Source organism: Cervus elaphus, chromosome 2 (genome assembly GCF_910594005.1).
Source record: "Cervus elaphus chromosome 2, mCerEla1.1, whole genome shotgun sequence".
Classification (NCBI taxonomy): Eukaryota; Metazoa; Chordata; class Mammalia; order Artiodactyla; family Cervidae; genus Cervus; species Cervus elaphus.
In genome coordinates this window covers 23,264,716-23,276,931 of record NC_057816.1, presented here as the reverse complement: position 1 = coordinate 23,276,931, position 12,216 = coordinate 23,264,716, and the positions used below count along the sequence as shown (strand labels likewise).

Sequence of the window (12,216 nt, the reverse complement as noted above, 5' to 3'; positions counted from 1 at the left end):
ATCACCAACTCCCAGAGTTTACTCAAACTCATGTCCATTGAGTCAGTGATGCCATCCAACCCTCTCATCCTCTGTCATCCCCGTCTCCACCTGCCTTCAATCTTTCCCAGCATCAGGGTCTTTTCCAATGAGTCAGTTCATCGTATCAGGTGGCCAACGTATTGGGGTTTCAGCTTCAACATCTGTCCTTCCAATAAATATTCAGGACTGATTTCCTTTAGGATGGACTGCTTGAATCTCCTTGTAGTCCAAGGGACTCTCAAGAGTCTTCTCCAACACCACAGTTCTAAAGCAGCAATTCTTTGATGCTCAGCTTTCTTTATACTCCAAATCTCACATCCATACATGACTACTGGAAAAAACATAGCCTTGACTAAAGGACTTTTGTTGGCAAAGTAATGTCTCTGTTTTTAAATATCTTGTATAGGTTGGTCATAACTTTTCTTCCAGAGTGTCTTTTATTTTCATGGCTGCAGTCACCATATGGAGTGATTTTGGAGCCCAAAAAGATAAAGTCTGTCACTGTTTCCCCATCTATTTGCCATGAAATGATGGGATCAGATGCCATGATCTTAGTTTTCTGAATGTTGGGTTTTAAGCCAACCTTTTCACTCTCTTCTTTCATCATCAAGAGGCTCTTTAGTTCTTCTTTGCTTTCTGCCATAAGGGTGGTGTCATCTGCATATCTGAGGTTATTGATATTTCTCCCAGAAGTCTTGACTCCAGCTTGTGCTTCATGCAGCCCAGCGTTTCTCGTGATGTATTCTGCATGTAAGTTAAATAAGCAGGATGACAATATACAGCCTTGATGTACTCCTTTCCCTATTTGAACCAGTCAGTTGTTCCATGTGCAGTTTTAACTGTTGCTTCCTGACGTGCATACAGATTTCACAAGAAGCAGGTCAGGTGGTCTGGTTTTCCCATCTCTTTAAGAATTTTCCACAGTTTGTTGTGATCTACACAGTAAAAGGCTTTGGCATAGTCAATAAAGGCGAAGTAGATATTTTTCTGGAACTCTCTTGCTTTTTTGATGATACAGCAGATATTGGCAATTTGATCTCTGTTTCCTCTACCTTTTCTAAATCCAGGTGAACACCTGGAAGTTCGTGGTTCACATACTGTTGAAGCCTGGCTTGGAGAATTTTGAACATTACTTTACTAGCGTGTGAGATGAGTGCAATTGTGTGGTAGTTCGCGCATTCTTTGGAATTGCCTTTCTTTGGGATTGGAATGAAAACTGACTTTTTCCAGTCCTGTGGTCACTGCTGAGTTTTCCAAATTTGTTGTCATATTGAGTGCAGAACTTTCACAGCACCATCTTTTAGGATTTGAAATAACTCAACTGGATTTCCACCACCTCCACTAGCTTTGTTCGTAGTGATGCTTCCTAAGGCACACTTGACTTCGCACTCCAGGATGTCTGGCTCTAGGTGAGTGATCACACCATCATTGTTATCTGGGTCATGAAAATCTTTTTGGATAGTTCTTCTATGTATTCTTGCCATCTCTTCTTAATAGTCTCTGCTTCCGTTAGGTCCATACCTTTTCTGTCCTTTATTGTGCCCATCTTTGCATGAAATGGTCCCTTGGTATCTCTAATTTTCTTGACGAGATCTCTAGTCTTTCCCATTCTATTTTTTCCCCTCTATTTCTTTGCACTGATCACTGAGGAAGGCTTTCTTATCTCTCTTTGCTATTCTTTGGACCTTTGCATCCAAATTGGTATATCTTTTCTTTTTTCCTTTGCCTTTCACTTCTCTTCTTTTCTCAGCTATTTGTAAGGCCTCCTCAGACAACCATGTTGCCTTTTTGCATTTCCTTTTCTTGGGGATGGTCTTAATGACTACCTCCTGTACAATGTCACCAACCTCCGTCCATAGTTCTTCAGCCACTCTCTCAATCAGATCTAATCCCTTGAATCTATTTGTCACTTCCACTGCATAATCATAAGGGATATGATTTAGGTCATACCTGAATGGTCTAGTGGTTTTCCCTACTTTCTTCAATTTCAGTCTGAATTTGGCCATAAGGAGCTCATGATCTGAGTCATAGTCAGCTCCTGGTCTTGGTTTTGCTGACTGTCTAGAGCTTCTCCATCTTTGGCTGCAAGGAATATTTGCAGCCAAATTTCGGTATTGACCATCTGGTGATGTCCATGTGTAGAATTGCCCCTTGTGTTGTTGGAAGAGAGTGTTTGCTATGACCAGTGCATTCTCTTGGCAAAACTCTATTAGCCTTTGCCCTGCTTCATTTTGTACTCCTAGGCCAAATTTGCCTGTTATTCCAGGTATGTCTTAACTTTCTACTTTTGCATTCCAGTCCCCTATAGTGAAAAGGACAACTTTTTTGGGTGTTAGTCTTGTAGGTATTCATAGAACCATTCAACTTCAGCTTCTTCAGCGTTACTGGTCAGGGCATAGACTTGGATTACTGTGATATTGAATGGTTTGCCTTGGAAAGAACAGAGATCATTCTTTTGTTTTTGAGATGCATCCAAGTACTGCATTTCAGACTCTTCTGTTGTCTATGATGGCTACTCCATTCCTTCTATGGATTCTTGCCCACGGTAGTAGATATAATGATCATCTGAGTTAAATTCACCCATTCTCGTCCATTTTAGTTTGCTGGTTCCTAAAGTGTAGACGTTCACCTTTGCCATCTCCTGTTTGACCACTTCCAATTTGCCTTGATTCATGGACCTAGTATTCCAGGTTCCTACGCAGTATTGCTCAGTATCCCTCTGTTGTAGTTGTCAATTTTATTGTCACTATGAAGTCTAATTAACTTCTGAGGGTCCCCCCCCACCCCAGTCACGTTTTTTTATTGTTGTTATAAACTTCTGCCTCTAGTTGGGCTTTCACAGTTCTGTGGAGTTTTCCTATATTTTTTTTCTTTTCTCTTTTCTTAATTTTAATTTTGAATTTTTAAAATCTACTATGACTTTTTCTACATTATTCCTGTATTTGCTTTTCCTGCTGTTCTTTTCCCCTTGCAGTTAATCGTTAATGAATATAAATTTTCTTTATCTACCTCTATTTAACTTTGAATATTTTATTATTTGTTTCTTTTCTTTCTTCCTTTTCTCTCAACATATTTGTTAGTTTTATTTCCATTGCTTTATTCTTCAATTGGCACCTTGCTTTACTTTTGTTTTCCAGTTTGTGCTTTAGTTAGTTTTGCTCTAGTAAATTTAATTTTTCACTTCCATTGTTGGCCTGGTTGATCTATTATACTTTATTTTTGTTGGACTCTTTTGATTTTGCTTATGGTTGTATATATATACATGTATATTCAGTCACACTGTTTATTGTTATCAACCTCTTCCTCTACATTGGGCTTTTGCAGTTCTTCAGAGTTTTCCTTTTTTTTTTTTCTTTTCTTTCTTCTTCTTATTTCTTGTCTATTTTTATAATTGTAAATTAAAAATTTATTCTATTATTAATATATTTATTCCTTTGTTTGCCTTTCTTGCTGTTCTTTCCCCCTTGCTGCTGCTGCTAAGTCGCATCAGTCATATCCGACCCTGTGCGACCCCATAGATGGCAGCCCACCAGGCTCCCCTGTCCCTGGGATTCTCCAGGCAAGAACACTGGAGTGGATTGCCATTTCCTTCTCCAATGCATGAAAGCGAATAGTGAAAGTTAAGTCGCTCAGTCATGTCCGACTCTTAGCGACCCCATGGACTGCAGCTTACCAGGCTCCTCCATCCATGGAATTTTCCAGGCAAGAGTACTGGAGTGGGTTGCCATTGTCTTCTCCAAGCAGTTAATATTTAATGTATATAGATCTTCTTCATCTACCTCCATTTAACTTTGCATATCTAGTCTTTCTTTCTTGTCTTCCTTTCCTTTTCTCTCAACATATTTGTTAGTTTTGTTTTCATTGTTTTATTTCCAACTTGGCAAATTGCTTTAGTTTTGTTTTCCAGTTTATGCTTTACTTAGTTTTATTCTTAACTGGTAAATATAATTTTTTATTTCCTTTGTTCCCTGGGTCAATCTACTGTACTTTCTTTTTGTCAGACTGTTTTGACTTTGCTCATGGGTGTATATGTATATGTGTATCAGTTCAGGTCAGTTCAGTCACTCAGTCATGTCTGACTCTTTGCGACCCCATGAACAGCAGCATGCCAGGACTCCCTGTCTATCGCCAACTCCTGGAGTCCACCCAAACCCATGTCCATTGAGTTGGTGATACTATCCAACCATCTTATCCTCTGTCGTCCCCTTCTCCTCCTGCCCTCAGTCTTTCCCAGCATCAAGACCTCTTTTCCAAGACCTTGATGCGAAGACAGTTCTTCACATGAGGTGGCCAAAGTATTGGAGTTTCAGCTTCAACATCAGTCCTTCCAATGAACACCCAGGACTGATCTCCTTTAGGATGGACTAGTTGGATCTCCTTGCAGTCCAAGGGACTCTCAAGAGTCTTCTCCAACACCACAGTTCAAAAGCATCAATTCTTCAGTGCTCAACTTTCTTTATAGTCCAGCTCTCACATCTATTCTCACATCATTCACTATAAATACACTAAAATGAAATTCTAAAAAAATATCAAGTAAACCATAGGAGGTCAAGAAAGGGAATCAGGGAAAATAGGGGGGAAAAAAACATAATAAAGTGGCAGACTTAGTCCTTTACATAACAGTAATCAATTTAATTACAAATGGTCTAATTTATGAATCATCTACTGAATCACTAAAAGAGCAACTCTGACTGCAAGAAATCTTTTTAAATAGAGTGACATAAGCAGGTGAAAGTAGAAAGATAAAAATTATATACCATGGAAACATTACTATTTAAAAATAAGGAGTGGATTTATTAATATCAGGTCAAACGGACTTCCAAGTAATAGGCAAAACATCAACAACAAACTAATAAAGTTCATCTAGCCCAGAAAGGAAGAAGTAAAACTTCTTAATAGCATGTGATGGTCTATGTAGAAAACCCAATGGAATCTATAAAAAGAGCTACTATAAATAGCAATTGACTTTAGTCAGATTGTAGGAAACAAAATCAACAAACAAAAATTTATTATTTTCAATACACTCTCAAAAAACAATAGAAAATTAAATTTAAAAGATACCATTTGCAAAAGCAAAAATCTTATCAAATCCTTAGTGATAAAGTTGGCAAAATATATGTAAGATCTTTATAAGCAAAACTTTGTTGAGAGAAATTAAGGGAGACCTGAATATACTGTGTTCCTGTAGCAGGAGACTCATTATTAAGATGTCAGTTTTCTCAAGCTTATTTACAGATTCAATATAATCCCATTCAAAACCCCAGTAGGCATTTTGTAATGATGATAAGCTATTTATATAATTCATAAGAAAATGTGAAAGTCCTAGGGGGGGGAAAAAAACACCTTGGTAAAGAATGATGCTAGAGGATTTATGTTATAAACTTCAAAATGTATTATGAAGTTGCAAGTAACAAGACAATGTGATACAGGCATCACGATAGATAAATAGATCAATGAAGAACAAAAGTTTTAAAAATAGACTCACACATATTTCGCCAATTGATCTCAATAAATTTACAAGACAAGGCCATCTGACGGTACTAGAAAAGCTGGACATATGATTCAAAACAAATAATAAATGAAAAGAAGGGGAAGAAAAGAAACTATGGATACGCACAAAGAAACCATGAGTGAATCTCAAAATAATTATGCTGAATAAAAGAAGTCAAGGTAAGAGTATATACTAGATAGTTTTATAGGTTTAAAGTTCTTGAAAAGGCAAACTAATCTACAGTAGCAGAAAGGGGATTCATGGTTGCCTGATAATGAATGGAAGAAGCTTGAGAGGGAGAGATTACAAAGGGTGGGGTGAATATGTTCATTCTCTTAATTTTGGTGATGATTTCATAGGTAAACATGTCGAGTTTACCTAATTATACACTTTAAATGTGCAATTGATTGCATGTCAATTATACCTTGATAAAGCTGCTAACATTTTGAAAAAGAAATGAACAAACAATTTATGGAAGCTTCTATTGGCTAAAAGACACATATTTGAAATCAGGACTGACCTGAGAAAGTGTATGTATATACGCTTTCCACAGACATGTGACATATAAGGAAAAGCTCTGGAGACCAGGTGACACCTTTTCAAATTATAGAAAAAAAAAATCACCTATTCTTTTTCTCCATGTATAATCCTTGAAAACATCTAGAAGAGTTAAGAACAATAAGATTTTTCTGTGTTCAGAGATAATGGAATGGGTTTGACTGGATTACAGAAAGTTTTAAATGCTAAGGAAATACTTGATATTGTGTGGTTTTAATAAAGCAATGTAATTTTAATATGGTTTCCAAAGTTTGATATTTGCTATCTGTTGTTGTTCAGTCACTCCATCATATCTGACTCTTCACAACTCCATCATCTGCAGCACTCCAGGCTTCCTTGTCCTTCACCATCTCCCAGAGCTTGCTCAAACTCATGTCCATTGAGTTAGTGATGCCATCCAACTGCATTATATTTGCTATGGAATCATTATTAATTTTCTTACCACTCAGGGAAAGAAGTTTGATGTTTGTTTTAAACACTCCAGGAATAGGAATACCACTATACTGCCAACAAACAGGTACTTTATAATTGCTTTTTCCCTATAGAGTTCAACTACTGGGATGACAATGCCCTAGGGGGAATTTATGCTTACATCATCTCCTTCAGGTCCACATAGATGCAAATAAAATGTTTCTTCAATAACAGAGGACTGAGAGTCAGTGGGATTACTTTTCTTGCTCTGCTTAATTGGTTTTAAGCTGTTACTCATCGATAACATTTCTTGAATCCTCATATAACATCAACTCCATGGCTTTTCCAGAATCAGAAAGATTTGGAGCCATTAATGCTTGGTTGTAAAATTATCTTGTGTGTGTGTGTGTGTGTGTGTGTGTGTGCACGCGCACACACATGAATGCACTATGTGAGACCAAAGTTAAAACATCATATGGGACCAACAACACTTTACCTATTGGTAATATTCAGGTAAGTCATGAAATTCTATCTACCTTTAATAAGATATTGTAGTTGAAGCTGAATTTTGGAAGGCAGTTAAAAATTCTTATCACCCACGCTAATGGGTAATACTGAACAGGCAGGTGTCTGCTTCTTGACAGGTAAGCATAAAGCATGTAATGCATAGAGACCATTTCTCCTTTCACTAGTTCTATACCTGTTCTTCTGACTTCAAACTCTTGATTTCCCGAGTGCTGTCATATTAATAATATCTCTCATTTATATGCAACTTTGCAGTTTATAGAGAATTTTCAAGTGCATTAATAATGTAACCTCACAAGATTTATTCAGGTCAGGGATTCCTCTTACTACAAAGACACTGATATTAACCAATTGATATTATCCAGCATCTCTGAGTTAGCAATGGGTCAATCAATGAATAAAAATTCAAGCTCCTGACACTCAGTCTAATTCATAAACTGCTACATTAAAGGTCAAAAATCATGCCATTCTCCACTCTGTGCTTTCCAAAAGTGGATTCACAAACCTTCCAAATGAAAGGCAGGAAATCCTAGCGTTCTTTCTGACACCTCTATTCATTTATTCTGTCTGCTTTTCTCTTCTGGTTGCAATACTAGAATGAGAAACATATCCCAGAACTTAAATTAAGTTAGATGTTTCTAATTTAAAAAATACTCTTTTTCATGGCTTAAACATCAAGATCTTCAAAAATTTTCAAACAACCCTATGCCTCAGAGACAGAATCACCTAAGAGTTCCTATTATATTAGAAGAAGTTAAAGGACCTTTGTATCTAATACTTTGCCAAGGAAAGAAATTTTGAACTATATTTTGTTAATGTCACAATCCATACAGGTATATATATTTTTAATATTTATCTGAAGTGTGTCCAGTTTCTAATAGCACTAAGATAATTAAATCTTATCCCAGTCTTGGTACTCCTTCTTCAGATTTTTCTAAGAAAAGAGAGTGATGCAAAGAATATAAATGCAACCAAAGAAAAATTTTAAAAAAGAAAGGGAACCTAGGGAACTTTCATGTAAATATAGGCTACTGTCTGAGAGTATTGCTTTATTTGAAGACTGAAAAAAATTAGGGGTAGAAAGTGTGCCCAAATCGCCTTGTTGGTAGAATTTGAAAGAAGAGAGAAAAGTGAACAGTTAAGTACAGATCTCTGCTAGGTCCTAGGGTCTGTGTTGGATGTCTACAGAGCAACACTGTTGCTCTGTTGGAATACTGCTCTGGGTGAATTGCTGTAGGGAGTAGTCAAGAAGGGGTGATAAGGAATAGAAAAAGAATGGAGAAAAGGCACTAAAAATTCTTAAGGTCTAGTTCAAAATATCAGATATAACAATAAAAATGACCAAACCAAACTTCATTGATAACTTTTCACATACCGGGAACTGCTTTAAGGTGTTTGTACGCATCATACCTGATTGACCTTATCCAGTCCCTCGGCTTTTAATGGTATACATGCACTGATGATTCAGAAAATAATGTCCAAGGTAGACCTCGCCTCTGAACTCCAAACTCATACCTTCAGTTTCCTACTCAATTTATCCATTTGGTCACATAATAAGACATCCAAATTAAAATATCGAAAACAGAAAACTGTCTCCTAAGCCTGCTCTCTACCATGACCATTGATCCAACTTCAGGCTCATATCCTCCATCCTATTTCTGCCACTCTTTCTCAGATGCCCATATCCAACTTGTAATCCAGCTGCAATTTTTCTGACTACTTCTCGATATCCCCATCATTACTAGCCTGGTCCAAGCTATCATCTCTCAACAGGAGCACATTTTGTCTCCTATCTGATTTCCCTGAATCACCTTGTTCACTCTTCAATGAACATTCTTGACAGAGCAACCAGAGCCTGAAGGATCCTTTTAAAAAAAACATCAGAGCACAGAACACACTGCCTTCTGCAAACTCTCCAGCATTGCCCCATCATAGACGAGATGAGATTCACAGGTTTTACTAATACCTGCAGCCAGCACACAGTTCCATTTACAGCCTCCACTTGTCTTTTAGGTTCTGTCTAGTCCAGCCTCATTGGCCTTCTAGTGTTCCTCCAACACCCTAAGCGTGCTCTCTGCCAAAGTCTTTACTCTGGGTGTTCTCTCTGCACAGAACAATGTTTGATTTCCGGATTTATCTGGACATACTTGACAGATAACACTGTATAAGTTTTAGGTGTACAATATGATGATTCAATATATGTATCTACTACAAAATTATCACACTAAGTTTAGTTAACATCTACCATTTCACCTAGTTACAATTTCTTCTTGTAATGAGAACTTTAAGATCCAGTCTATTAGCAACTTTCAAATATACAATATAGTATTGTGAACTGTAGTCCACCATGCTGTATATCATATCCTCAGGACTTTTATCGTATAATTGGAAGTTTGTATCTTTTGATGCTTTTAATTCATTTCACTCAGGATAATTTGTCTTTAAAATTTTTATTTATTTTTAACTGAAGGATTATTGCTTTACAATATTGTATTGGTTTCTGCCATACAACAACATAAATCAGCCATAAGTATACATATGTCCCCTCCTTCCTGTCCCTCCCTCCCACCTCCCACTCCATCCCACCCTATCCCACCCCTCTAAGCTGTTATCCAGATACTGACATGGCTGCCCCTCTTTGGCTCCCATTCTTAGCGGGCAAAGAAAGACTGAGAAAAGAGGCAAGTCACTGCAGATTGGTAGGTGGCAGCTTTAATAAATGAAAAAAATGAGGCTTGTCTCTGGTGGCCATATGGCAGTAGATCTCCACACCTGCCCACCAGAATCTTAAAGGTGTTTAGTGAAATAAGCAGTGAAAATATTATTGCTTTTAAATTGTGTGATTTAATGCACATGTTTACTTAACCTCTTTCTCAGTCTCTCAGTCAAGCAAAAACAAAGAAAAAGTCAAGATATCTTAGAGGAAACAAGCACTTTGCAACTGGAGTCAGAGAAGACCAAATTAAAGATGTTAAAGATGCCAAAGCCAAGAAGAAAAATGCAAGTGAAACCAGCAAGAGGCCATTTATAATAGCCCTTGAGACATTGGAAGAGAGCATAGATTGTTGCAGACTGAACATCAACAAAACAGGGTGGCAACACTGTACTTTCTCCAAAGGTGTCTGAATTACAGAAAGGTGGTTTTCCATTAATTGTTGTTGTTCAGTCACCCAGTCATGACTGTCTCTTTGCGACCCCATGGACTGCAGCATGCCAGGCCTTCCTGTCCCTCAATATCTCCCAAAGTTTTCCCAAGTTCATGTCCATTGCATTGGTGATTCCATCCATCCATCCATTAGTAGAGGAATCTAAAATTCCATTTGTAAAGACAAAATGGTTTTCACCCCTAAATGTCACTTGAGAGTAGTAAAAACTGGAGCCAAGTAAAGCATCAACATCTTGAGAAAGTCTTCAATCAGGAGTAGATTTTAGTCTCTTGTTTTCTGAAATTCTGGGTCAGTTAGCAAATATGTCATTCATCAGATCTTGGATTGTTAAATCCTGTCAGATGACAATATTTGGCCAATGAGAATCTCTTCCCCAAACCACACTGGGAGAAGAATGGATACAAGAAATCATTCTTTGGTAACTGAGTTCATCCTTGAGGGGTTAACAGATCAGCCAGGACTCCAGCTCCCTCTCTTCTTCCTGTTTCTATTGATCCACATGGTCTCCGTGGTGGGCAACCTGGGCTTGGTCATTTTAATCAGGATCAGTTCTCAGCTTCACATGCCCATGTATTATTTTCTCAGTAATTTGTCCTTCATAGATCTCTGCTACTCCTCGGTCATAATTCCAAAGATGCTGGTAAACTTCGTGTCAGAGAAGAACTTCACTTCCTTTCCTGAGTGCATGGCCCAGCTCTTTTTCTTCTGCTTCTTCATTATTAATGACTCCTACATGCTGGCAGCCATGGCATTTGATCGTTATGTTGCCATCTGTAACCCCTTGCTCTACACTGTTACCATGTCCCACAGAGTCTGTTTCCTACTGGTCACCGGTGTGTACATACTGGGGGCTGCTGGAGCCTTGATTCACACCAGCTTCATATCTAGCCGCTCCTTCTGTGGCACTAATGTCATCCACCATTACTTCTGTGACATCCTTCCTCTTCTGAATATATCTTGTTCAAGAGACTACACCAAGGAACTTTCAGTGATGATTTTGGTTGGATTCAATGCCTTTGTATGCGCTGTAGCCATCTTCATGTCTTATGCTTTCATCCTTCGCAGCATCTTGCACATCCACTCAGCTGAAGGCAGATCTAAAGCTTTCAGTACCTGTAGCTCCCACCTTGCAGCTGTTGGGGTTTTCTATGGCTCCATCATCTTCATGTATTTTAAACCATCTACCAGTGACACAATACAGGAGACGGTGGCCTCTGTGTTTTATGCCACAGTGATTCCCATGCTTAACCCCCTTATCTATGGCCTTAGGAACAAGGATGTCAAAGAATCCATTAAAAAAGTTCTGAAGGGTGGGATACTTCCCAGGTCTGTGTAGAAAATGTACTTTTGAAAAGAAATAGCACAAATAGAACTTGTGTTTTCTTTTAGTTTGTTTTTAACAGTAATTATTTTCAAATCAAGAGCCATTTTAAGCTAAAAGGTCTGAATAACTTATTTTCAGTTACTCTTTAGGTGCCCTTACTCCCAACAACAAGTGTCTTTTAACTCTCCTTAGTCTCCTACTTACTCAAGAAACAAACTCTTACATATATTTTCACCCTTTGGTATAAGCTTATAGGTATCTCAGAACTCTTTCTTTTTGTAATTTTTCTTGCTAAACTGAAAAGTCCTGACCAAACTTTTTTCAGTTGTAATATTGAATGATGAACTAAATACGTAAATCCCCTTAGGTATTTGCATTTTTAATACACAACAGAGTTATAGAGGCAATATACATTTTTTTGTAAAAATTTTTAAGGAAATCTGAGTGCTAAGTTCCTGCAGTCATGTCTGGCTCTTTGCAATCCTACATAGTTTCTAGTAAATAAGAAGAAATAGCATTTTCCTAAGATTTCTAGCCATTGTTATAACCATCAAAAATAAGATCTGTCTTGTGGTGGTCTCAAGCAGGGTAGAGGCTGGGATGGGCATGGAACAAAAGAGCAAAATTATTTTAAATTTTCACTCTAATTTTAACTTACATATTTTTCTGTCCAACTTATTGTGTAGTTTAAGTTGGAGCTTAATGTGACTTTGTTCTGG

General features: G+C 37.6%; 1 protein-coding gene across 1 annotated transcript; it reads left to right on the top strand.

Moving 5' to 3' along the window:
- Positions 1-10,567: 10,567 nt before the first annotated feature.
- On the top strand, positions 10,568-11,509 carry LOC122705209 (olfactory receptor 8D1-like). The gene has a single exon (XM_043920449.1). It carries the CDS (start codon positions 10,568-10,570, stop codon positions 11,507-11,509), a length of 942 nt encoding a protein of 313 aa, XP_043776384.1.
- Positions 11,510-12,216: the final 707 nt, after the last annotated feature.